This window comes from Rousettus aegyptiacus, unplaced genomic scaffold (assembly GCF_014176215.1).
Source record: "Rousettus aegyptiacus isolate mRouAeg1 unplaced genomic scaffold, mRouAeg1.p scaffold_m13_p_14, whole genome shotgun sequence".
NCBI lineage: Eukaryota > Metazoa > Chordata > Mammalia > Chiroptera > Pteropodidae > Rousettus > Rousettus aegyptiacus.
In genome coordinates this window covers 36,393,392-36,421,006 of record NW_023416289.1, presented here as the reverse complement: position 1 = coordinate 36,421,006, position 27,615 = coordinate 36,393,392, and the positions used below count along the sequence as shown (strand labels likewise).

General features: G+C 38.0%; 1 protein-coding gene and 1 long non-coding RNA gene across 3 annotated transcripts; one reads left to right on the top strand and one right to left on the bottom strand.

Moving 5' to 3' along the window:
* Positions 1–25,007, bottom strand: LOC107504814 (zinc finger protein 665-like). The gene is given in 8 exon segments (XM_016134352.2): positions 1–4,253; positions 4,255–6,646; positions 9,073–9,127; positions 15,650–15,753; positions 16,321–16,449; positions 16,905–17,031; positions 22,204–22,291; positions 24,777–25,007. Coding segments are annotated over 7 exon segments (3,015 nt in total). The 5' UTR covers positions 22,219–22,291; positions 24,777–25,007; the 3' UTR covers positions 1–4,060.
* On the top strand, positions 23,258–27,251 carry LOC118611447. 2 transcript variants are annotated; one of them, XR_004954446.1, is made up of 3 exons: positions 23,258–24,692; positions 25,631–25,700; positions 26,073–27,251. It is a non-coding gene; the product is annotated as an uncharacterized LOC118611447 (long non-coding RNA). The 2 variants fall into 2 exon arrangements; XR_004954447.1 differs by lacking the exon at positions 23,258–24,692 and adding an exon at positions 25,095–25,206.
* The last annotated feature ends 364 nt before the right edge of the window (positions 27,252–27,615 follow it).

The window sequence follows — 27,615 nt, the reverse complement described above, 5'->3', positions numbered from 1 at the left end:
TGTGGAATCTTGTGCATTTTACTAAACTGGAATAATATATTTAAATAAATGCCAAGGCAGCAATATCATGTAGTTTAGCAAAACTCTCAAAAATACTCCTATATCATCTCATATTAACAATTAAAATGCTCCAGTAGATACAACATATAATGAAGAAAAAAATTGCTAATGGTGATTCAAGTGCATTGCTAAATAGCATTTTGTTACCTACAACCTTGAATAAGGTGAGATACAGCAGGATAATACTTTATTCATTACACATCAGTGTGAAGAGATTTAAATGTATTCAGCTTTATTAATGAAATATATTAAGTTCACAAATAGTCTAAGTGAAGCATGACAATTCACAAATAAACAGTCAGGCAGCATTCAGGTTCTTCTGGTATAATAACCTAAGCATGGTGTTTTCTATTATTTTCAAGACTGAGGGTTCATTGCTTAGTAAACAAAAATGTACAATAATCATATATATATACTTAAAATAACTTATCTAGTTTCTCAGTCATCTCTAAAGACCTCTTTAATTTATTCACATCACATCATATTTATAACTCCAACCATGGATACTATAAAAACATATCAGAACTTTAATGAATTGGCACCTTATCCTTAGAGAGCAATTGGTAAAACTAGTTTAAATTAAGAATGCTCTTATATTAATCCAAAAATTGATGACCTGAATACCTATGTCATGGTGACTTCCATCAATGTTCTAAGTAAAGCACGAACACCATCTTCACTTTGATTTTCTTCATACATCATACATTACAGTGCCCTCAGTCATTAAGGGAAAAGCAGATGGGAGTGAATCCCACCTAATATACAGGGGCATTCAGCTCCTAAGTCATCATCAACCAATCCCAGGATACACACACACACAGTGAGTAAAAACATAGGATCAAGTGATTTGATAGTGGAAGCACGTGTGTCCTTTTCAATAAACCTCATGTGCTGTCAATACAAAGACATGTAATCACACCTGTCCAAATATCAAATCCCTTGATACTTTGAAGCATATTAACAAGAAGAGTTTCTAAGTTAAAATTTTGCTTATTCTCTACAAGTGGTTTAATGATCTCTGAAGTGTTCTTTGCTTATGACTTTCTAATGTCAATTCTGTAATACTTCGGATGTGATTTTTGATTAAATACTTCCTCACTTTTATATCTTTAATCACTTTGTAGAATGAATTCTGTTGGATTATCTGAAGTGTATAGTTTGGATGAAGGCCTTTCATCATGGATTCGGAATGTACAATTTCTCCCTAGTAGGCATTCTGATATGTAGTGAGGCTGTAGGTCCAGATAGATTTTCTCACATTCTTGTCTTAAGGTTTCTCTCCACTATGAATTATCATGGTCAGTATACTTGAACACCGATTTAATTATTTGCCACATTCTTTACATTTGTAAGGCTTTGCTCCAGTATGATTTGTTTACTAAGACATGAACACTAAAAAAAAAAAAAAAAAAACTTTCCAAAATCTCTACATTTATGACTTCTCTGTAGGATGTTTTCTCTCACATTGAGTAATATGTGAGAGAAAGCCAATTAAAGGCTTTGCCACATTTTTTACTTACTGAACTTCTGTCCAGTATGAATTATCTTGTATGGTTAAGTGAAAAAAGCCAATCTGAAAAGGCTATATACTGTATGACTCCAGCTATACGACTTTCTTGAAAAGGTAAAGTAATGGATAGTAAAAAGGTCACTGGTGGCTAAGTTTTAGAAGAGGAAAGAATAAGCAGAGCACAGAGAATACACAGGGCTGCAAAACTAAACTGTATACTATAATGGTGGATGTATGTCGCTATAACTTTGTCCATACCCATGGAATAAACAACCCGACTCAAACCCTAAACTATAAATTTTGGAGGGTAATGTGTCAATGTAGTTTCATCTATGTAAGAAATGTACCACTCTGGTGGGGGGTGTGGAGAAAGGGGAGGCTATACATGTGGGAACAGAAGGCATATGGGAACTAACTTCTACTCAGTTTTCCTCTGAACCTCAAACTGCTCTGAAAGACAAAATCATCCTTAGACTTCTACTTCTCCTACATATCTGTTCTCAAGTACATGTATCTTTCCAGTGGTTTATGCTCATGCAAAACATGTTTGTATCTGCTTCTAAAAAAGACAAACACAATGAGATAGCACTTCACGCCAAATACGAAGACCACTATCAACAAATAAATCAAGTGTTGAAACAGTGTTGAGAAAATTAAACCCTATGTACAGTCAGATGAAATGTAAATTGGGGCAAATCACATGAAAACCAGTATGGCATTTCTCAAAAATTAAAAGTAGAATTATCCTAAGATGCAAGCCATTCGACTTCTGGGTAAGATATTTTGATTACAGCCTCATAAATGCTATGGGGTAGAGTGTGGAGAGAATAACCCAGGGACGCGTTGTGAGTACATATGTGCTAACTCATATGCTCTTTGAACCCATCATGAAATAAAATTATTATAGATACCTTTGACCTTGAGAGACCAATGACACATTGCTTGTTGATGTCATGAAGTACCTGATGGAAATGAGATGAAACTGTGCTGGTACGAGAAACATGAATTATTAAGATTATGAAAAATAATTAAATTGTATTCATTAAAACATGAGCCCTGAGATATAGTCCCAATGAACCTGGCAAAGGTAATGCCAGCAATTCTGTGAGAATCATTCACATGCACATATTATTCTGGTTCTTTTGATCTAGCTTCCGTCTCAGGTAACTGCTCTCTCAACAATTGCCACGAATAATACAAATTTTCCATGACTCTTTGATACACGTTTATTGCCATTCTATGGAGAAAGTTTCCACATCTTCTGCATTTCTACCACTAATCACCCCCTACTCACTTATCACTCTCCTCTTATGAAAATCCCAGGACCTTCATGTCTGGACCTGCTCTGTTACCTAGTCAGTTGATGGTGCTTTCTTTCCTATGACTGGCAGCAGCCTGTACAGGGACTGTACAGTTAAGTATAAAGATGTAGTACATAGTTTTTCATTATTCTCTGCCTTCTCTGATGCTAATTCAAACAATAATGAATTAGATAATCAGTGTCCTTATTTTTCCAGGGGACATGGATATAAATGGACCATGTCCAGTGAAGTACACCCTTTCATTATATGGATTGCTTTCCAGAGACCAGCATGAAAGGCCTGGAAGAAAGGGAAAAAAAAGTTCAACAGACCTTGGACTTCAGGATAAAACTCACGGTCACATACTCAAGGAAACGAAACTAATTATTATAAACACTAAAGACAATGTGCTGTCTGCACACGTACGTCATTGTTCCTGTGATATATAACATATCCAGAGTTTTAACATGTTTAATTTGTAATATTTCTGCAATATGTGAAGTTTTAGGTTAATTTCAGAGAACTGGAGCCTATTATTTTTAGTATGGATTATTCACTATGGAACTGGTTGGGAGAACTGGTTAAAAAATTTACTACATTCATTATATTTACATTAATTCTTGGGTGAAGCTTGAGGACACAGTTGCTTAGTATTTCCATGTTCAGTATAGTTTCTGTCTTCAGTTAATTCTGTCATTACCCAAAACATATAGATGTTTGATGAAAAGCTTTATGATATTCACTACATTTATAAGGTTACTCTCCAAAATGTTATCTTCTGTCAAAGCATTAACACGCACATTACTTTTGTGTGGTTTCTCAAAATCTGCTGTCTAGAGAACTGAAAGGCCCGGATAAAGGCTCTGACGCATATTTATATAATTTCTCTTCACTGTGGAGTCTCTATTCTTACATAATACCTGAACTCTAATGGCTTTGCCACACTCATTGCAATTGTAAGGAATTGCTCCAATGTTTTCCAATTGTTGATCTTTGGATAAACATTTTGCCACACATTAATTTTTGTGCTCTCTCTCTAAGAGACATATTCTTATAGCTAGCAAAGAATGAGCTCTAATTTTAAAATTTGCCATGTTCATGGCATGTGAAATGATGAACACTTTGGTACATCCTGAGTTTAACCCAATACCTAAAAGCGCTGCAACACCCACTACATTTCTAAGGAATCTCACCAGTATGAAGTATCTGTTGGCAAGCTTGAACTTACACTGCAGCCTTTGCCACACTCAATACATTTTAATTTCCATGCATTGTGTATTCTCTGATGAATCACAAGGTGAGATTTGTTACTAAACACCTTGCCACAATCATTACATTTGAAAGGTGTCTGTCCAGTATGGATTCTCTGATGAATACTTAGGCAAATGCACACTAAAGTCTTTGTCACACTCATTACATTTGTATGGTTTCTCTCTACTATGAATTATCTGATGACTAGGTAAGCTTGCATGTACACTAAAGGCTTTGCCACACTCATTACATTTGTAAGGTTTCTCTCCAGTATGGATTCTCTGATGTTTAGTTAGGCTTGCACGGACAATATAGGCTTTGCCACACTCATTACATTTGTATGGTTTCTCTCCATGAGTTATCTGATGGTAAGCTAGGCTTGCACGCAAACTATAGGCTTTGCCACACTCACTACATTTGTAAGGTTTCTCCCCACTATGGATTCTCTGATGTGTACGTAGGCTTGAATGGGCACTAAATTCTTTATCACATTCATTACATTTGTAAGGTTTCCCTACAGTATGAATTAACTGATGACTAGTTAGGCTTGCACGGACAATATAGGCTTTGCCACACTCATTACATTTGTACGGTTTCTCTCTATGAGTTAACTGATGATAAGCTAGGCTTGCACGCAAACTATAGGCTTTGCTACACTCACTACATTTGTAAGGCTTCTCCCCAGTATGGATTCTCTGATGTTTACTTAAGCTCGAGTGGGCACTAAAATCTTTGCCACACTCATTACATTTGTATGGTTTCTCTCGCCTATGAATTGCCTGATGACTTGTCAGACTTCCATACACACTAAAGGATTTGCCACACTCATTACATTTATACGGTTTCACTCCAGTATGGATTCTCTGATGTCTAGTTAGGCTTGAATGAAAACTAAAGTCTTTGCCACACTGATTACATTTGTAAGGTTTCTCACCAGTATGGATTCTCTGATGTGTAGTTATACTTGAATACGAACTAAAGTCTTTGCCACACTCATTACATTTGTATGGTTTCTTTCCAGTATGCAATCTCTGATGTCCAGTTAGCCTTGCATGAAAAATAAAAGCTTTGCCACACTCATTACATTTGTACGGTTTCTCTCTAGTATGAATTCTCTGATGTCTAGTTAGGCTTGAATGCACACTAAACTCTTTGCCACACTCATTACATTTGTAAGGTTTCTCTCCAGAATGGATTCTCTGATGAGACGTTAGGCTTGAACGTAGCATAAAGGATTTGCCACACTCATTACATTTGTAAGGTTTCTCTCCAGTATGAATTATCTGATGACAATTTAGGCTGGCACGCACACTAAAGTCTTTGCCACACTCATTACATTTATAAGGTTTCTCTCCACTATGCAATCTCTGATGTACTCTTAGGTTTGAATGCACTATAAAGGCTTTCCCACACTCATTACATTTGTAGGGTTTCTTTCCAGTATGGACCAACTGATGACAACTGAGGCTTGAACGCACCCTAAAGGCTTTGCCACACTCATTACATTTGTAAGGTTTCTCCCCAGTATGGATTCTCTGATGTATAGTTAATCTTTTTCGCAAACTGAAGGCTTTGCCACACTCACTGCATTTATAAGGTTTCATTCCAGTATGTACTGACTGATGGCAACTGAGGCTTGAACGCACCCTAAAGGCTTTCCCACACTCAGTACATTTGTAAGGTTTCTCTCCAGTATGGATTCTCTGATGTATAGTTAGGCTTGAATGTGCACTATAATATTTGCCACACTCATTACATTTGTAACGTTTCTCTCCACTATGAATTACATAATGACTAGTTAGCCTTGCACGTACCCTATAGGCTTTGCCACACTCACTACATTTGTAAGGTTTCTCTCCAGTATGAATTCTCTGATGTACAGTTAGGCTTGAATGTGTTCTAAAGTCTTTACCACACTCAGTACATTTGTAAGGTTTCTCTCCACTATGAATTCTCTGATGTACAGTTAGGCTTGAATGTGTACTAAAGTCTTTACAACACTCGCTACATTTGTAAGAATTTTTCCTGCATGGTTTCAGGTCTTTTGTCAGTACTGAGGGATGCCTAGAATCATTCCTATATACAGTATAAATGGTGGATTGGACACTAGGAAAAACTCTTTGAAGTGCATAGATGGAGAAATTATTGTTTAAAGACTTCTCGACTGTATTACATTCATCAGTGTTCCCTTCAGTCTGAAATATCTCTGTATCACCCCGATGTAACTGAAACCTCAGTCCAGGCCTGTTTTCAATAGGCTCGTTTCCAGCATGCTCGCTACCATGTTCTCCTCTTCTTTCAGTGAGATCTTTTTTAGGAGTTACAGGCGTTACTTTGAGATTACTTTCATTATTTCTCTGCTGACAAATAAAATCATGGATATCTTCTTGGATTTCCCAGAAGTAAAAATCTTTGATTACATGACTTTCATTTTCACATCTTCCAAACACCACTGTTTTGAATGCTCCTACTATATTACTAGATTCTGTTAATTTCAATTTCTTGATTACATATGGAGAGATATCTACAAGAAATTAAAAGCACATATTTACCCAATTAATTCATTTCTAAATGTTTCATGTTTACCCAATTAATTCATTTCTAAATGTTTCATGTTGAAATCTAATATTATACTAAAAGTTATACTGAACACAGTTATGAAACTTCCAAAACATGACCCTCAAACTTCTAGAATAAAGAAACAGGATTCTTTACAAAAAAAAGAGTCGTCACATGCAAATCATAAGAGTAGCTTAGTTTCAATAAGCCTATGATAAAAACACTCACATCATGCAAACTTAAATTAGCTTTCAAGTGTAGGATATTTCTCCACCAAGATTCCAAAATACATACCATTTGTTAGTAACCATACTGCGATCTCATTAACTACGTGAAAACATACATTATATGTATGTTTACATACATATTGAAGATAAGTACTAAGGATAATATAATGTAATGGTGAAGAAATCTAAAACAACATTATCTAAAGAATAATCTAAATAAAGAGAAGTCTAGTGACATTGGAAACCTGGCAGAGTGAGAGACGTCCCCAGATCTCTCCCTTGAAACAATAAGCTGAACATCTAAACCTCAACAAAAATACTCAAAGTATACACCAGCACATCTGAGCGTGGGACCTGCGCATAAGAGCTAGCACAAATCAGAACCTCGAGTGTCAGGCAGTGGACTCAGAGAAACAAAGGAGCTGCCTCTCACAGCCAGAGCTTCCTTTAGGAGTAAGGGGGAGGGGAGTGGTGTGGCGAAATCCCTGAACAGCCTTGCCTCAGAGTACTGTGAAGTCCATACTGCGGCAGCAGGGACCAGTCATCATGGCAGAAATTAGAGAAGTGAGCACAGCAGAGAAAGCACACTTGATTTTTACCAGCCGCGGTTGCAAAACCGAGGCTGAGCTGCAGCCCCCAACCCCTAACCCAGAGTGCCCCTCTCCCAATACCCTCTAAAACCGAACACTGCAGAGCCCCAGGGAAATTTGAACAAATGTTCTGAAACTGTCGCTAAAATGGACAGGGACTGAGACTGATTGTAGTGAGCATGATTAAAAATCTGTAAGAAAAAATAGGCATTATTAAGGCTTTATATAAAGTAAGAATCTGAGAGACTTAGATGCCACCTACTGGAAACCAAAAGAAAAACACCTTTGCAACAGGCTAAAGAGAGACCTTTATATAATACATCTTATTTCAGGAGAAAAATAAAGCAGAATACACTTCCATTAATGCCCAGGTGGAGAAACAGCCCATTAAACACCATGAACAACCAAGGTGACAAGACATCTCAGAAAGAAAGTGAAAAATCTCCAGAAGATAAGCTTACAGACATAGAAATATGAGACTTAAATAACAGAAAATTCAGGATAGTAATTCTGAAAAACTTCAGTGAGTTCCGAAATGAATCATACCAATAACATACATAAATCGATTAATGTGATACACCACATAAACAAATTAAATAATAAGAATCATATGATCATATCAATAGATGCAGAAAAAGCCTTTGACAAGATACTGCATCCATTTATGATCAAAATGCTTCAAAAAAAAAATCAGTATAAAAGGAAAGTACCTTAACATAATAAAGGCTGTCTATGACAAACCAACATTATACTTAATGGTGAAAAACTAAAAACTTTCCCTCTAAGATCGGGAACAAGACAAGGCTGTCCACTATCACCACTGTTATTTAACATAAGATTAGAGGTCCTAGAGAGTGCAATCAGGCAGGAAAAAACATAAATGGCATCCAAATAGGAAATAAAGAAGTCAAACTGTCACTATTTGCAGATGACATAATTCTCTATTGAGAAAACCCTAAAGACTCTACAAGAACACTACTAGAAACAATAAACAAATACAGTAACATTTCTGGATACAAAATCAATGTTCAAAAACCCATAATGTTCTTATATTCTAATAATGAAGTTTCAGAAAAAGCAGAAAAAATAATTCCTTTTGCAATTGCAACAAAAAGAATAAAATACCTAGAAATAAATCTAACAAAACATGTGAAAGACCTATATAATGAAAACTATAAGACCCTATTAAAAGAAATCAAAGAAGATACAAAGAAATGGAAATATATTCCATGTTCTTGGATTAGAATAATCAACATAGTTAAAGTGACCTTATTACCTAGAGCATTATACAGATTTAATGTAATCCCCATCAAAATCCCATTGGCAGTTTTTAAATAGAAAAAAAATCATCAGATGTGTATGGAAGCACACAGACCACGAAATGCCAAAGCCATCCTGAGGCAAAAAAATGAAACTGCCCAACTTCAAATTATGCTACGAAGTAACAATAATAAAAATGGCATGGTACTGGCAGCAAAACAGACACACTGATCATAGAACAGAATCGAGAGTCCAGAAGTAAACCCATTGTTTATATGGGCAAATAATTGTTGACAAAAAAGCCAAAAACTTACAGTGGAAAAAGGAAAGCCTCTTCAGTAAATGGTACTGGGAAAACTGGAAAGCCACCTGCAAAAGAATGAAACCAGACTGTTGTCTATCACCACACACCAAAATTAACTCGAACTGGATTAGGGACCTGAAACAATAAAATGCATACAGGAAAACATAGCAACTAAACTCAAGGACCTTGGACTTAAAGAAGATTTTATGAATTTGACCTCAAAGACAAGGGAAGTAAAAGCAAAAATAAATGAATGGGACTACATCAAACTAAAAAGCTTCTGCATAGCAAAAGAAATCGTCAACAAGATAAAGAGACAACCATCCAAATGGGAAAATATTTGCAAGCAATGCCTCCGATAAGGGCTTAATATCCAAAGTATACAAAGAACTCATACAACTCAGTAACAACAACAACAACAACAACAACAAATGATGCAATCAAAATATGGGTAGAGGACCTGAATAGATACTTCTCCCTAGAGGACATACAAATGGCCTACAAACATATGAAAAGATGCTCAATATCACTAGCTATTAGGGAAATGCAAATCAAAACCACAATAAGATACCATGTCACACCTGTTAGAATAGCTGTTAGCAACAGGACAAGTAAAAACAAATGTTGGAGAGGATGTAGAGAAAAAAGAACCCTCATGCACTGCTGGTGGCACTGCAAATTGGTACAGCCACTATGGAAAACAGTATGGAGGTTCCTCGAAAAACTAAGAATTGATCTACCATATGACCCAGCAATCCCTCTACTGGGTATTTACCTCAAAGATTTGAAAACTCATATCTAAAATTATATCTGTACACTGATAATCATAGTGGCATTATTCACAGTGGCCAGCATATGGAAGCCACTGAGGTGTCCTACGATAGATGACTGGCTAAAGAAGCTGTGGCACATATTTACAATGGAATATTACTCAGCCATAAGAACTGTTATTTGTGAGAACATGAATGGACCTCAAGATAATCATGCTATGTGAGATAAGCCAAAAAGAAAAGTTAAACACCACATGGCATCACTTGTGTGTTGGATATAAACCTAAAAGCAACAAATGAACAGGACAAACAAACAGAGACTCATGGGCATGGAGAATAGACTAGTGGTTACCAGAGGGTAGGAGGTGGGGGGAGCGGGAGTAAGGTGGGGTAAAAGGAGTCAAATATGTGGTGACAGAAAGAAATCTAACTATGGGAGGTGAACACACAGTGTAAATACACACACACACACACACACACACACACACACACACATCTCACTGTTAAAATGTGCACCTGAATCTTATAGGATTTTGTTAACCAATGTCACCATAAAAAAATAAATAAAAATAAATAATAAACATATACATCATAAAAACACATAGTAGTCTAAAATTATACAACAAATATACCATTAAGAAAATTAAAGCATCAAAACATGTTTAGAAAACAAAACTAAATATCGTCATAAAACTATCTGTACCCACGATAACTGGCATTTGAGAACATCAGCAAGTGATGCATGATAGTTACATTCCATAATAAATGTGAAAGACCATCATCTGTCTGTCACAATGAAAGTTAATAAAAAAAGGATTCTAAGAACCAAAGAGAAAAGTGACAGTGAATAATAATTACCCAAATTACAGAAAGTGAGCTCTCTCGAACTCTATACATTCCCATTATGAAGAATTTCTATTCTAGAAAGAGCACACATATGAAAACTGGAAACTACATGGGCATCACTGACTTCTAAATAACATGCCAGGAAAAGACACATTATAAAGAATATTAGGAGGAGCCAAAACTCACTATTGGGATTTATGACTGTTCTATAACAGTCGATCCCTAGAGCGATTCCCTATGTACATATGGCCGTTTACTCATCCAGTACACTGGCCAACAGTATCTGTATTACAGATACTGTGCCTTGAAAATTGATTAAGGTATGGGAAGACGTTACAAAAGAAAATCATAGAAAATAATGCAAGCAAAGAATATCTCATAAGAAAGATGCTAGAAAGTTGACATATCTTATTAAACAAAAATAACTTTTGAGTCTGCAGTATAAAACATGCAATATCCTAAGCCATCTAACTACACTAATGTGTTTTAAAAAGCCTTTGGGAAATTACCAATAGACTTTCAAATAATGGCACTAGACTCACAGGGTTTATGGACATAACCCTCATAAATATAGAAAGTGACAGAAACAAAATTGGAACCTGGACCCACAGACTTAGATGACATGTTCTGAAGCATGACTGCACACCTAGACAGTACAGACCACAAAGGCTTATAACAAATACCAGGAGTTTAGGAAGAAATACTTTCAAGGACATATGAAACTAAGCTGTGTCACTATGATAGTGTTGCACAGCCTTGGTCCTTGACATGGCTTTTGAGTAATCACCCCCAAGGGTGACTCTTAAAAGTAAAAACTCTGAACACACCTATAACTTGTAAGGACATAGATTAAATAACAAATCAAAAACTACTCAGGAAAGAAATAATAAATGTCGCTAAAAAATTCTATCTAGCAGTTGAAAAAGAAACTAACAGCAATCTTCCTCAAATACCTCCCAAAAAATCAAAGAGGAGGGAACCTTTTGAAACTCATCCCGGAAGACCAGAGTTGCCCTAATAGTAAGGTGAGTCAAAGACAATACAAGAATGCACAGACCAATATCGACGATGAGTAATAATAATAATAATAATAATAAAATTATTCATAAAAGCGCGAACCAAGTAAATCCACTCAAAAGACTGTCCACTATAACTAAGGGGAGCATGTCTTTGGAATACAAGGTACTTTCCACATATAAAAATCATTCAATGTAATATTGCACAGTAAAAGAATGAATGAAAAAAGATGCAGCAAAAAAAGCATCTGAGATAAGTTAGCCTGTCATAATAATAAAAAAAAAAAACAAACCTCAATGAACTAAAAATAAACATCAGGTCCGTTAACATAAAAGACGACCTATATGACAAACTCATAGCCAATACTATACTGGTAAAAGACTAAAAAAAGCCCTTCCTCTAACATCAGGAACAAGACAAGGATGCCTACTTCCAATATGTCTACGAAAAATGGTACTGGAAGTTCTCACCAGAACAAGTAGGCAAGAAAAATACATAAAAGTTGAAGATATAAAATCAAATGCAAATATCAATTTGACTTTTATACATTATCAAAAAACAATCCTCTCAACAATTCCATTACAATATCAAATAATAAAACAAAAAATGAAATTAAATAGAAATAAAATAATAATAATATAAGGTAAAATAAAATCCTTAGGTGTAACCTTAGGCAAGGAGGGGAAGATTTGTGTACTCTCAATGAAAAATAATACTGGAAAAATGTACACAAGACTCAATAAATGCAAAGACATTCCATGTTTATGGAATGGAAGACAATATTGTCAAGGTATCAACACTAGCTAAAGCCCATCAATGGATTCAAAGTAATAATTAGGAAATTTACAACAGCATTTTTTGAAGAAATACAGAAGTCCATCCTAAGTTTCAAATGGAATCTCAAAACTCTCTAATTGAAACAACAAACTTAAAAATAAAAATCAAGGACGTACAGCTTCATATTTCAAAACTTATTACAAAGCTAAACTAATCAATCTATATTGTTCTGCAATAAAGACAGAGACCAGTAGAATAGAATAGAGGAGTCAAAAATAAACTGAGGTAGATTATTATATTCCACAGGGTTATCAACACCACTTAATGGGAAAAAAAATGATATTCCAAAGGGATGTCAACACCACTCAACGGGAAAACAAAAAATAACCAAAAAAAAAATCAGGCTATTCGACCAAAGGTGTTGAGAAAACATGATGTAAATATAAAAAAGAATAAACTTGTAACAATTCCTTACACCACATGGAAAAACTCAACATGAGACTGAAAGCTATAAAACTCCTAGAAGAAAACATAGGATGACTTACATTGGATTCAACAATGATTTATTATGAGATGAGATGACACTGAAAGCACAGGCAACCAGAGTAAACACAGATAAATTGAACTATGTTAAAATTACAAACTACTGTGCAGCAAAGGACTCAACAGAGTGAAAAGCCAAACCATGGAATAGGAGAAAATAACATTTTACTGACTACACATCACTGATTTGAGAAAAGATAAAGGCAAAAACAGCTAGATGAAGACATGCATTGGGAAGCCTATGGCCAGAAGCTCCCATCCCCCTGTCAGCATTCCACTCTCCCCAGTCACCACAGATTCACTAACCTGGAACACTCTCATTTTGGGTTTTAGGGAGGTCTCACTAAATAGGAGTAACTGATTAAATCACTGGGCACTGGTGATTAAACTCAATCTCGCCTTTCTCCCTTCCCAAAGGTCAGGGTTCAAACCTCTAATTGTATGGTTGGCTTCCCTGACAACTAGCCTTCCTGTTGTTGGGTACTTCCAAAAGTCACCTTATTCACATACACAGAGTTGTGACTGAAAGGGGCTGGTTATAAATAAGACCACAATTTCGCCTTTAAAATCCTGAAGAGACTGCAGAACTGAGGACAAGAGACCACATGTTGTAACAGGAGATTCCCCATTGCTCCTATCACTGAGGGAATTTCAGGCCTTTGGAGCCGGAGTTAGAAATGGGGACAAAGACCACATATATATTTATGGTCATAAATCACAGTATATCGATAACTTTTACACTCAGTATCAACAACCCTACACATCTCAATTAAAAGTGGGCAAAGAATGTGAGCAGATATTTCTCTAGAGATGTGAAGAGATGTTGAGTTTATCTAATCATCAGGAAACACACATCTCAACCACTATATCACATATCCATTACAATGGCTACTATCAAAAAACTGAAAATAATACAAATCAGAGAGGATAAAAAAAGTCAGAATTCTTATGCACCACTCTTCTAAAGGTAAAATACTGTAGCTGCTAATAAACCCAGTAGGGTGGGTCTCTGAAAAGCAAACATTGAATTATCATCCCCTATATACTAAACGTGGTGTCTCTTAAAGTTCCAATGCTAAAATTTCCTAAATGACAACGGTGAGCCTATGGGAGGCAACTGGATCACGAGGGCAGATCCTTCCTGAGGAGCAGCAGTGCCCAGGTACACTCTACATGGATTTGGATGGAAAAAGATGAAAAAAAAATTGTCTTCATGTGTATGCTTAAAATTGCAATTTCCAGAACTTTAGAAATTTTGCAGGTGTTATAAAGAACAGTGGGAAAGAAGTTTCTAAAATGAAAGAAATCAGGTAACTTTCCCATAAAATACAATAACAATGAAATATTTAAAAATTAATACATTAGAACAAAGTAGACATGATGGTTCCACATAGAGTGAGTAAAATTAGAGAAAAGTTACACCAAGATATTAAAATGCAATGAAACTTACAAAATAAGTCAACAAATTCTAGAAAGAAAAACTAATCAGTCTTATATAACTAAAACAAATTTAATGCTATGCCTGGAATTAAGTATGTGACATAAAAATTTGCAAGGTACTGCAAATTCTCAAATTAAAACTTGTACTGAATTCAATTAAAAGAAAGAGTAACTTAATATGAGGTACTAAGGCAGGCGAAAAGAAGTAGCAAAAATATCTTTTCAAAATATTCTGAAACAAGTTGAGGATTTACAGAAAAAGGCTGATGAGCTATACTCACCACACTAAAGAAGGAAATAACTATTATATATATCAAGTAATGTCCATTCCCCAATTCCACCCTCACACACAGTAAATATAAAACAGAGAATATAAAACTGATGACTAAATAAAACTTAAGTTCATTTAAAAAGCATGAAAATGTGCAAGAAGAAAGGAGAGGTGAGTTAAACAAAAACAAATGATGGTGACTATTGAAGCACCATTCAACTTCCTAAGCTCCCTCAATAAGAACCTTCAAAATTGTACCTGCTGAGGCAATGTGTAAAACTGCCCACACAGAGACTGAGAACCATGGCGTGGACAGAAGTTTAGTCAGTAGCCTCAAGGATAGGAGGCTGTGAACTTGAACAATGTTCTTCCTGTTTAGTACATGTGTGTATATGATCCATGTTATCAGAGTTCTGGACAGACACTTACTGACACTCCTCCAACAAGAAAGAAAAGTGAGAACACTTATCAGTCCAGATGTCAGAACACTTTCTATATCATTGTCCTGAGATATGCTGAACGCTCTATCAGGCAGCTCCAAGTGCTGCTTCCATGTGTAGCAGGCTAATATTGAAACATGAGTCAAAGTATCTCTGTCAAGAATTTTCTATGACCAAGGACACTCACTCCACAGAAGAGCCCACCAGTTGTCCACCCCCTAAAAGTCGATGACAACAGCAAAAAAAAAGACAGTGGAGTATTAAATATCAAACCCCAGCAATATGTAGTTCAAGGGCAAGGTTCAGAGGCAAACCATGTGAACTACAGAGAACATGAAATCTGGAAGAGTTTATATTTTCAGACAAGGTCACATGGTGCAGAGAGAGAAGTATAAGGAATGGGGTCAGACACTGCAGGATCATCAGGAGACCATGCACGCCACCAGACACCACGTTACAAGACTGGAAGTTTGAGATACACACCTTGTGGAGGACTGGGAAACGAAGGGTCTTTCTGTCCACTGTCTCTGGAGATTTCCTAATAACAGTTATAGAATATCCTACCCGCCTCCCTGTGACACAAACCTCTAAAGTGGGAAGAAAAAGAAGAGAAAAAAAATGTCTGAGGGTCTAGAACAGGATGACAGAGCATCAGAGAGTACAGCCTAGAGCACCAGATGGAACGAACAGAGAGATAGTACGACCTCTCTTCTGATCAGTCCTTCCAACCACAGGAAACAGCAATGCGACAGGTGGGAGGACTGCAAAGCCTAGGCTCTGTTCTATATGGACTGAGAACCAAGCATTTGATGGAACCCAGTCTAGAAGGAGACACCAGGTGGACAGAGACCAGTGACACAGCCAGCCCCATGCTCCCAAATTCAAGGAGTCAAAAATGTCACACTGGCCACAGAACAGTGTTGGGATAACTATAAAGATTCTGCCTTTGTGTCTGTTGGAACTGCAGTCCCATTGAGGGTGAAAAAATAAATTTTAACCTTGAAAAATAGATGGGTAAGTTGGAAAGAAGAAAAATTACCTTTGAGGGTTCCCCAGAAATAAACTTCTGTTTGCCCAAAGAACTTTCTCACTTGGGGCACATTTGCAAACACGACAAAGGCTGCAGCCTCCTCCCTCTCTTCCCAAGCTCTTACCTGTATTCACAGCTTTGATACATTCCCACCAATTTGGTTTTTGTGCTATTTTCGACTCACTCTCCAGAGTCCAGGGCGCTTTCCCTTGCTCCAAAATGGAGACAATATACAGATCAGGAACAGAAATTCCTGCACATAAGAAGAAAGGAGCATGAAGACCTGTACTTCTCCCAGAATCCCTGATCTCTGGTCAACTGAGGAATGAAGTTAGTACAGATGACTCGAGAAACATAGCGGCTCCTCACCTCCTTCTGTGCATAGGGATCTATGTCATATGCAGAGAGCGAGCTCTTTTCCAAAAGCTACTGATATCAATACGTGGGGGTAGAAAAAAATAGATATTTTAAGGTTGTCAAAGGGCTTTATAAAAATTAAGCTTAAGAACCACTGATGTATCACAAAGTGAGAAGATCATCTAAAGAAAGCAAGGTTCAAGTCCTAATGCCATCTTATGAAGCTTTTTCATGCCCTAGTAAACAGAGCTTCAGGCTCAATCACACAAGGCAGAGGCTCCCAAGAAGCACCAAACAGAAAATGAAGAGACACACATGCAGATCCTTACTCTGGAGGGAAGTCATCCTCACCCAAGAATAGCAAGTTCTGGTAGCTCTCCAACATCACCTCCCTGTAAAAGGCCCGCTGAGCTGGGGCCAGGCATTCCCACTCCTCCTGAGAGAATTCTATAAACACATCGCTGAGTGTCAAGCATCCCTGAAAGAAAACACATTTCAACAAAGAGAAATGGTGACAATTCTTATCTTCACACAAAATGAGTAACATCAATACAGGTGGAATGTTCTTACAGATCCATGTCAGATACTTCTGAGTAAATTAAGTGTCCGTAATGTTGGTTTCTATTATTTTCCTATAAAAAGTTACTACAGTCTATAATCAGGGAGGGCCTCTCATTTGGCGGACAATACATGAAATTACAATTAAAATTCACCACTGAGCTGTCTCTACAGAAGGTTAGATGGTATGTTCTACCCACTGAATGATATTCAGTGCCTAGATGAGCTAGAGGATGACCAGTGTCGTCAGAGATGACAAAGTCCACATTATCTTTTAAAAAAATCAGACTCTTAAATTGTGATGACAAATACAAGCATGATGAAAAGTTTTAGAATACATCCTATGTGCATTAGTCTAAATGCTCTACATATTTTAACTTGTTATCAATATAACAGCTAACTGCAGAAAAACCTGTTCCCATCTTATAGAGGAGAAAATGTGTCACAGACATTCTAAAAAACTCAACTCAGCTCAAAATCTAAGATTTGATCAAGCAAACATCTGAACTCAGGTGCTGGGGTTTAGACCAAAACTAAAAAAAATAAAACAATTATATAATAGAAAAGACCTCAGAAGTACACCGACAAAGCATTCTGAGAAAACCTGAAACAACTTCAAGGTTAACAACATTGAGATACACATTAAGGTCATCACATTTGCATGTGCGCACATGCACATAATATGATATTAGTTTTACATCTAAATAATTAACATTAAAGCACAGAATAAAATTGAGATCATGAACTATGTTAAAGATATCATAACCACTAAAAAATATAAAACTTAAATATCTTTTATAAAAACATACTTTTATAAAAACTATCCATGCATGCTTGTACACACATATAAACAAACCAATTAACTGAAGACTTGTCTCTTGATGTATTTTTGGATAACTTTATATATTCTCATTTTTATTCATGTGTATCTGAGCATCTCATCAATAAAAAAGTATCAGCTGTGCTTATTTTCATTTTTGAAGACTGTACAGTAAAGGACACTAGTAAAAACATTACACAAAACTGAAAATGTAGACTACTTAACTACAAGTTCTATAAAGTACTTATTGAACCCTATACATACAATTTTATCCATTTACATTTAGACATGGAGGCTTTAACAAGAGCCAAATAGTGTATTGTTTTACTCTACTCATAAAACAAGGATTCGAGATTTTAAGAATTATTAGTGTTATACATAAAAGATTAAGATTTCAAAAATTCTCATATTTCTAGGCACTTGAAAAAAATTCTTGGATAAACAGAAATCAGAACGAAAACGAAACTGGAGAAAAACCTGTTATTAACCAGGAACATTTCACCAAATATTTGGGACAGCAGAATAACAGTGGATGCATTTTCACTGAAATTACAGTAAAGAAAGGGGGCCAACCAGAGCTCCTGTCTCAACAGAGACCAAAAAAAAAAAAAAAATAGAGAAACAGAGGAAAAAATAGATTGATTGGGACAGAGAGTGAAAGAGCTCCAACCGTGAAAATTTGTAAATCAAAGGATAGAGATTGGCTAACAATAAAAGGAGGAAACAAAATATTCCATTCAAACCATATCCTAGAGAGAGCAGAGGTGACTATATTCCATGAGATAAAAGACTATAAGACAAAAACTGACAACGGGCAAAGGACATTATGATGTAAAAGGGTCCTTTCCCAAAAGATTCTAACAATTATAACTAGAGGTGCACATAACATTAGAGTTTCCAAATATATGAGGTAAATGTTAACAGAAATGCATCAAGAAATAGGGACCAGCATGGTAATTGTATGAGATATCAGTATTTCAGTTTTAGTCATGGATTCAACAACCAAACACAGACACATTAGGAAACAGAAAACTTGATAACCTCACAGAATGATGGAGTCTAACAGACATATACAGAACACTCCACCAAACACCAGCAGAAAACATGTATTTCCCAAGTACACATGAAACATTCTATTTGACGAACCACAAGTTTGCCACAAATATGAAAAACTGTTTACAAATTGCAATCCTAAAAAATATCCTCTGTAACAAGGAAATGACACTAGAAACAAAGAGATGAAAAACCCACAAAATGTGGAAAGTAAACAAGTCTTCTTAAACAACCAGTAGTTCAAATAAAACAGAGAACTTTTTTAAAATCTGGATGAAGTAACAATGAAAATACAACCGACTAAAGTAAATAAGATGCAGGGTGTGGCTCCATATTGTAGTGGTTAGCATGTCTGCTTTACACGCAGAAGGTCCTGGGTTTGTGCCTCAGGTAGAGCCACGGAACATACCCCGGGTGTCCCAGGCCCCGGGTGAGCCAGGCCCCAGGGGTGCACCCTGAGCACAAGAGAGGAGACGCTCAGCCTTCAGAGATCCAGTTCTTAAGGGAAAATGGCAACATCTATTGGTCAGGGGTGGAAATGGAGGGGAGGGAATCAAAGCGGGGGAGGGGGGGTTTATGCAGTGATAGTAGCATTTAGAGGTACAATATGTAAGTATTTACATAAAAATAGAAACAATCCCAAATCTGGAATGGACTTTACACCTCAAAAAAAAAAAAAAAGTAAACCTTATTTTAGAAGAAAAGTAGTCAATAAGATTAGAACAGAGGTAAATAAAAGAGACTATAAAGTCAATATAAACATAATCAAATGAAGAAATGCTTTTTTTAGTACAGTAACAAATTTACAAACCCCTACCTACACTAAGAAAAGTGAGAAGATTCAAATAAATTACATCAGAAAGGAAACAGGGACCACTATAACTGATGACACAATATTTTTTATTGATTTCGAGAGGGTAATAAAAACAATCATACAAAAATATTACATAGCCTAGAAGACAATGAGTAAATCCTAATAACTAACATACAAGAACTAATTATAAAAAAATTGAAAACGTAAACCAAATGATAGAGAAATTCAAGCACAATTTAAAAACATGCAACAAAAAATACAAACTCAGAACAAATGGCTTCACAGCTAAATATTACCAAACCCTGATAGAAAAATAACAATCCTGACAAACACCTTCAAAAAAATTCAAGAATGAACACTTGAAAACTCATTCTATAGAGGCTGTATGATTTTGAGAGCAAACCCAAGAAAAATATAGCAAAGAAAAAAAAAATTCAGGCTAATATCCCTGATCGGTACTGATGCAAAAACAAAATACTAGTAAAACAAATTCAACAGCACATTAAAACAATTATGTATCATGACCAAGTGAAATTTATTCCTATAAGGCAAGAAAGTTTCAACATACAAAAATCAAATAACCCACATTAAGAAAATAAACACAGAAACATGATCTCGACTAATTCAGGAAGCATTTAATTACATTCAACAACCTTTTAAGAAACTACTAATAGTAAACTGCCTTGACATAATAAAAGCCATATTTGAAAAGAACACAGCTATTCATACTCAATGTTCAACATCTGAAAGCTTTAGCTCCAAGATATGGAAAAAGCCAAGGATGCAAATTCGTAGCACTACAACTCAACAAAGTATGAGTGCTAGCCAGGGTATTTAGACAAGGAAAAAAACTAAAGACATCCAAACTGAAAAGAAGTAAAATTCTCTTTTCCAGACAAAATAAGCTTACATATAGAAAACTACAGATTATCCACACAAAAATGTTAAGTGGATAACTATTTTAGATAAGTTGCAATGAACAATCTAAAAAAAAAATTTTTAATCCAATTTATAGTTGCATCATAAATGATGACATATGTAGAAATAAACATAGCCAAGAAAGTGAAGGACTTATTTACTGAAAATTATAGAACATTACTAAAAAGATTCAAAGGAGATATAAATAGAAAGACATCCATTACTCATAGACTGACAGATTTAATATTGTTGAAATATCCATTCTACCAAAAGCATTCTACAGCTTTGATGGATTCCCTATGAAAATTCCAAAGGCAATGTTGGAAAAAATAGCAAAAGGCACACTGAAATCAAGCAAAAAAAAAAAAAAAAAAAAAGATCCAGAAGAAACAAAACAATCTGGAAATTAAAGTCAAAGGCTTCACTTTTTAGATCAAAAAACATACTACAAAGCAAAAGTAATCAGATTAGTAAAACACTGGCATGACTCCATATACATGAACCAATGGAACAAAAGAGAATGCCCTGAAATAAACTCCTGCATATATATCAAATGATTTTCAACCAGAACAATCAAGACTGCACCAGAGAAAGGTCAGCCAATTCAACAAACTGTGCAAGGAAAACTGAGTATTTACATGCAAAAGAATAAAGCTAGAAACTTAACTGCATCAAACAACTTCTGTATGTCCAAGGATACAATCCACAGGCAAAAAATATAACCTGAGAAATGAATGTAAGAAAAACAACCTAAACAATCATCAACAGTCAGACATTATAGTTCGTTTCTTATTTTAAAATGCATGATGTATGGTGATAGAACTCTAACTATGGGCGGTGAACAAGCAATGCAATACATATATAATACATATATGCCTTACTGTTGAATTGTACACTTGAAACTTACTGGATTTTGTTAACCAATGTAACCATTAAAAAAAATAAATAAAAAAGAACGATAGAATAAAACACCCTCTGTCACTGATGTCTGTTAACTTTCCACTCCATTCCCAATCATGAAGATTCTGAAAACAGTGATTCACTCCTTTGGCTTTAAATGCATCATAAAAGCAGTTGGAAAGTTTTCTGACTATTGGTCCCTTTTCTAGAACTGATGTATTTGTGCCTAATAATATGTGAAGTCTATGTGCATCATCTTTTATCCTGGTTGACATAAAAGGGACTGTTCATCCATACATGAACAATCCCCTTTGCCCAATGCACTGATGCAACTGAGCCCACATCCTGTCTCAAATCCAAGAGGTGAAGCTCTGTCCAGGACAATGCCCAGCTAAAACTCTTCACAAGTCCCATGTCACAAGGTCACAGTGAGAGTGATTCTAAGTAGAAATGAGAGAGACTAAGGAAGGCCCAGGTTGAGCATTAACAAACATCAGGAAGGACAATTCGGAGTCAGAGAAGATCAGCAAGTTAAAGGGCATTCTGGGAAGGACAGACACAACAATCAACTGAGAATATGAATTTACCTGAGAAAGAGGCATCGCTGGACCCCTTTATTTCCTCTTTCTCCACTGTTGGACTTCTTCCTCAGGCAACAAGTCTTCATAAGTCAATCTAGAAAGTTGAAATATGGCCTTTAACAACATACTGCCTTCCTGTGCCACCATCAATCACACAGGGAAGACCTCAGCAAGTGGAAAACACAGTGTCTGCTGTCCCTGCCACAGGAAGCATTCAAGGACAATACATGCTTATCAGAGACCAACAAATGAGGTTCACCTCCCCCTTCTTAAGATCACGTTGCCCTCCTGGTCATGCCTTCATATACATTGCAGCGGTGGAAACCTCAACTAACCCAATACTCTCCCCGAGGTCATGGACCCGGCACTGATTTAACCTGGTGCAGAACAGAGCCCCCTCATTCACTACACATCTCATATCCAAGTAATGAGGACCCAGAGCCTTGCTGCTCCATGATAAAGACTAGTGTCACATGAAACTCTTTTTAAATATTACTGAGACTGGGCCCAACCCAAATGTTTCACTGACACTTTCTACTCAGGGGGCACAAAAAGATGTCAGTGCAAAATGCCTCAGCAATCTATTGGGAAGCGCCATTTAGCTCCGCCCAGAGGAGGCTAGACTAGCACATCTCCCATCAGCTTGTTCTTTCCCACCTTAATTGAGGCATAATGGACAAAATAGTTATGTATATTTAAGGGATACAATGTGATCACTTGAAATACATACATAAAATAACGATCACAAATGAATTAATACATCAATCAACTCACAATGACTATTTTTTATGTCAGTGTGTGGTGAGAACACTAGGACTTCTCTCTCAGTAAATTTCAAATATGGAATATGGAGTACATATACTCATGATGCAGTACTTTAGATGGCGACGTCTTACTGTAAGTTTGTATTGTCTGACCAACATCTCATTTCCTCCACTGCAAGCCCTAGTAACCACCATTCTCTCTAGTTCTGATTTCTACACAAGACAAACAGTGAGATCCTACAATACTTGTTTCTCTCTGTGGCTCTATTAACTTAACACAATATTCGCCACTTTCATCCATATTGTTCATTCCTTTCATTTTTATGGCTGAATCGTATTTCATAGCATGTGTAAAAATATATGGATCACACGTACGTTCTCCATTCATCTGTCAATACTTTTAGGCTGATCCCACACCTTGCTCTTGTGAATAATTCAGTAATGCTCATAGGAGTGCAGATATCTCTTCAAACTATAATTTCATTTCCATTGGATATATACCCTGAAGTGAAACCCCTCCTTCACTACTATGCATTTTCCTCCCCTCTGTGTATCTACCGCCATATCTTATTTCTTTTTTCTATTCTGCTCATTTTGTTCCCTTCTCCTGATGTATCAAGAATTTGAGCTAAAGTGAGAACACATGCTGGGGGGCAAAATCTCAAATGCTCCCTAGAATGACAGTTTGGCTGTTTCTTTTATGCATCTGAAATTAAGAAAGGAACATAAGGCAGATTACAAGAAGATGAGCGAAAGCAAGGCACGGATAGGTTACAGGACAGCTACGGAGATGATGTGCTCTTGAGGATGGTCATGAATGGAGAGACATGACTTCTGGCACATCAAAGGTGTGTTAACCTTGATGCATAAGAACGGAGAAGGTTGACTTGAAAACCTTTCTTTAAAGAAGTCACAGGCCTGGGATGTGACTACCCACCATAACTGCCTAGTTGGGAATTCCTGATTCATTACAGAACCCCCTGTTCCCCCACGGGCCCCTCTATTTGCTCGCTGGCATCTCCCCGGGAATCCCAATTTTCTCTGAACCTCTATGTCACCCCATCCCGCACTTTCACTCTACTACCTCCTTGCAAGACCCTCACTCATTCTCCACATTGGCCTCTGTTCTCTCCCTGCTCCCTTCACTTTCTCTATTTCCCTGTCCCGGGCCCTGCTTCTTTAGACCCCCTGGGCCGCACAGAAGGAGTGGGATGGAGTAAGATGCCTGCCTCGCGAAGTGCAAATTCCCAGCAGGGTGGAATGTGGGACGGAATAACTGTAGGTGGCAGAGAACAAGACAAAGACACTCACCCAAATAAAAGGTCAGAAGAAAAGGGATTCGAAGGGGAGGCCTGAGGAGCATAAGGACCAGGTCTGAGTGGGACGCCAGGACGGACGGGGAGGCTGTTTCAGGTGGCGAGTGCTGTCTCCAGAAACACAAGACCAGGGAGAGGACGCGGCATCTCCTGGGCCGAGATGGCCGGCGCTGCCACAGGGGTCGCGAGGGCGAGGCCGGGCCGCGAATTCACCTCACGGAATGCTGTGAGGGCGCCTGACGCACGGAGAGGTCAGGGAAGGGTTTAACGAAGGAAAACAGGTGACAAGTGGGTCTACGTGGACCGAAGACGGAGAAGCAGTGAGCAGGACCAGAGCCATTCCACACGCCAAGGGAAGCGCCCGACCGCTACGCAAACCTGGAATTTAAATAGGGAAAGGCCGGCTGCGGGGACGGTAAGGTCCACGGAGACCCCTGACCCCTGTATGAAGGAGCAGCGTTGTGAAACACAGGGTTAGGGTAGTAAAACGGAAACTCACGCTGAGCAGGGTCTCCTCCGCTCCCGGATCTCCGCTCCATTGTTCGCAAGAAATGGCGTGTACGGGAAAAGCGGGAGCCCCGGGGGCGGTACCTGGTGAGAAGTCAGGCCGGCGCACTGGCCCATGGGAAAAGCTAGGAAACGGCCGCGGGGCGAAGAGCGAGCGTCCGCGCGCGGGACCTAGAGGAAGGCCTTGCCTGCGCGCTGACCATGAAGGGGACCGGGAAAATAGGCTTAGGGGCGGGACCAGAGCGGAGCTACAGCTGGAAGGGGCGGGGCCAGAGTTAGATCACGCCTGCTTACTGACCGCGGTGAAAAAATGAAATCCGGCAGAGGTAGAGGCGTGGTAGGGGCGGCGGTCAAACAGCCGGACGCTGGACGCGTGAGAGGCTGATCGTGTGCAGTGTTCGAAACGATTTGAAAAGAAAAGGGTGAAATGGCGTGGTGCTGGCGGGGCTTCATCGTTCCGGGGCTGTCTCCCCATTTTAAGTTATGTCTAACAGTTTAAAGAAAAAATGTTAGAGTTATGTGAGCCACTTATGTTGGAAACTACGTTTTCCTCCTAAGTGGGAAACGGTTTAATTCAAAAATTTCTGAGAGTTGGTTGCATGCAGGTTCTGCTGGTGAAGCTGAGGCAACCCAGCGGGAACTGGGTTGTGGCCAAGGCGGGGCGGGGCCGGGAGGGCGGGGGGAGCAGGGACCCAGGAATATTTCTGCAATTGGAACTAATGTAATCAGTTAAATTGGCAGTTGTCTGGGGATGGATTATGAACTAGAACGTGAAATAAAGAGCTCTCTCTCGGTAGAATAGGCAAGTTCATACTGACACCAACAAAAGAGCATTTTCTTTTTTAGTGCCCATTCACCGCGGAGACCAAGACTCAACATTAAACTTGATTCCACCTGCAAGCAATGTTCAGAATAGGTAAATCCATAGAGGCGAAAAGTATATGAGTGGTGTCCAGGGAGTGGGGGAAGGGGAATGAAGCAGCTGGTTCGTGCCTAAAGTATTTCCTTAGTGGCCGATAAAAATACGTTAGAACTGGAAGTGATAGTTGTATAATATTATGAATGGTATAGACTGAATTGCCACTAAATCGTACTTTTAACTTGGCCAACTTTATATTATTTAAATTTCAGTTAAAAACAAATGGAGAGCTATAAGTTCCTCCAAATTATCTATCATGAATCAGTCAGAACACTTGCTGAACAAGTTAATTTTTGCCTGTCTCTGCCTCTCTGTGTCAAAATAAGAACTCTTTCCCTGTCCACTGGGTGAACTGTGTTTTTCTTTCAGGGACAATTGACATTCACAACTGTGGCCAACGGTTTCCCTGGGGAGGAGCGACAATGTCTGGGCCCATCACAGAGGGCCTTGAGCAAAGACGCCCTGTTGGAGAACTACAAAAAACTTCTGAAAATTGCTGGCTACATTTGTGTATCTCTGCATTTTCTCTTGTGACTCTTGGAAGCTTCTGATAATCAGTCTGTGGAATCCCTGTTCTTGAGACGGTGATTAAAGCTGTTTTGATTGGGGAGCATAGGCTTCCTCACGTGACCCAGGCAGCTTGGAACGGAAAAAGGTTGCATAATAAAAAATAGTCATTAAGAAATCAGATAACAGGGAAGACTTTCCACTTTGGTGGGCAATGTTCTAAGCTCCCCTCTGTAATATCGACAAATTCTGTGAGGGAAATAGATACATTAACCTATTCTAACATGGAGGAATTGGGAACACGGACTTGAAATTCCTCATGTCCGTTTGTACAAAGCAAAAGGACATTTTGCAGTGAAACAGAAAATGGTTTCCTCGTTTGATCGAGGTGCCTTATGTTGTGACGAAACTACTGAATCTGAACTTCATAGGGTCATGTTTGAAGGCTCCTTAGGATTAGAAATTATAAAGCAGAGAATATATGCCACGTGTTCCCAGTGCTGCTGGGATTTCTTCACCACCTTACAGGATCTCCACTACTTTCTTCACAAAATCGACACATGAGGCAAGAGCAGAACTTAAAAAATAACTCATCGTAAAATTGCTCAGCATGTGCACAGACTCTCCCAGGCCCCAAAGCAATGGAAGAAGAGCAGGCGGACCCCGCTGGCACGCACAGGCCAAGGGGAGGATGTTGGCCCCCTCTGGAGTGCGACGGACATCAAGGAAAAGGTGGAGAATCCTTAGAAGATGTTAGAACAAGGGACATGTCGAAGAGACATGTCCCTCTGTGATAGCAACAGAAAGAAACATGGGCTTCTCAGATCCTTTCCACTGAAGCAGAGCACCCCAATTGACATTTTAAGGTCCGGCTTCCTCCGTGACGTTTGGCCCTCTCATCTGTGTCATCTGCATCCTTCATTCCCACCTACCTGAGTGGATGGACAACACGAAATAAGTTAGCGCTATTGCTGCTTAGTCTTTCATTTCTTCGAAAAAATTTGCATATCATTTGTGCCGAGACGTCCAATAGAAATTTAATATACTTGAACATACGTTACTCATATGATTCTTATAAACTTTCTTGAAAATACAAAAAGTGAGGAAATAGAGTATGTCTGTGACATAGTTGTGGCAGGTAATGAACGTTTACAGGGACAAAGCCTGATAGATTAAAGCCTCTACTTCAAAAGCCAGTTACCTTGCTTTCTTTGCCCTGGGCAGCAGAGAACAGAAGGCACGTGAGACACCATTGGCCATGCGTGCATTGTGGACCATGCAGCCTGGGCTGCAGAGCCAGATGATGGGCTCCTCGAGGTGCAAAAGAGTCTATGAGCTGAAGATGAATGAAGGTTGTCATGTTGAACGTCTTATCATAGAGAATGACTGAAACCACCACGAGAAT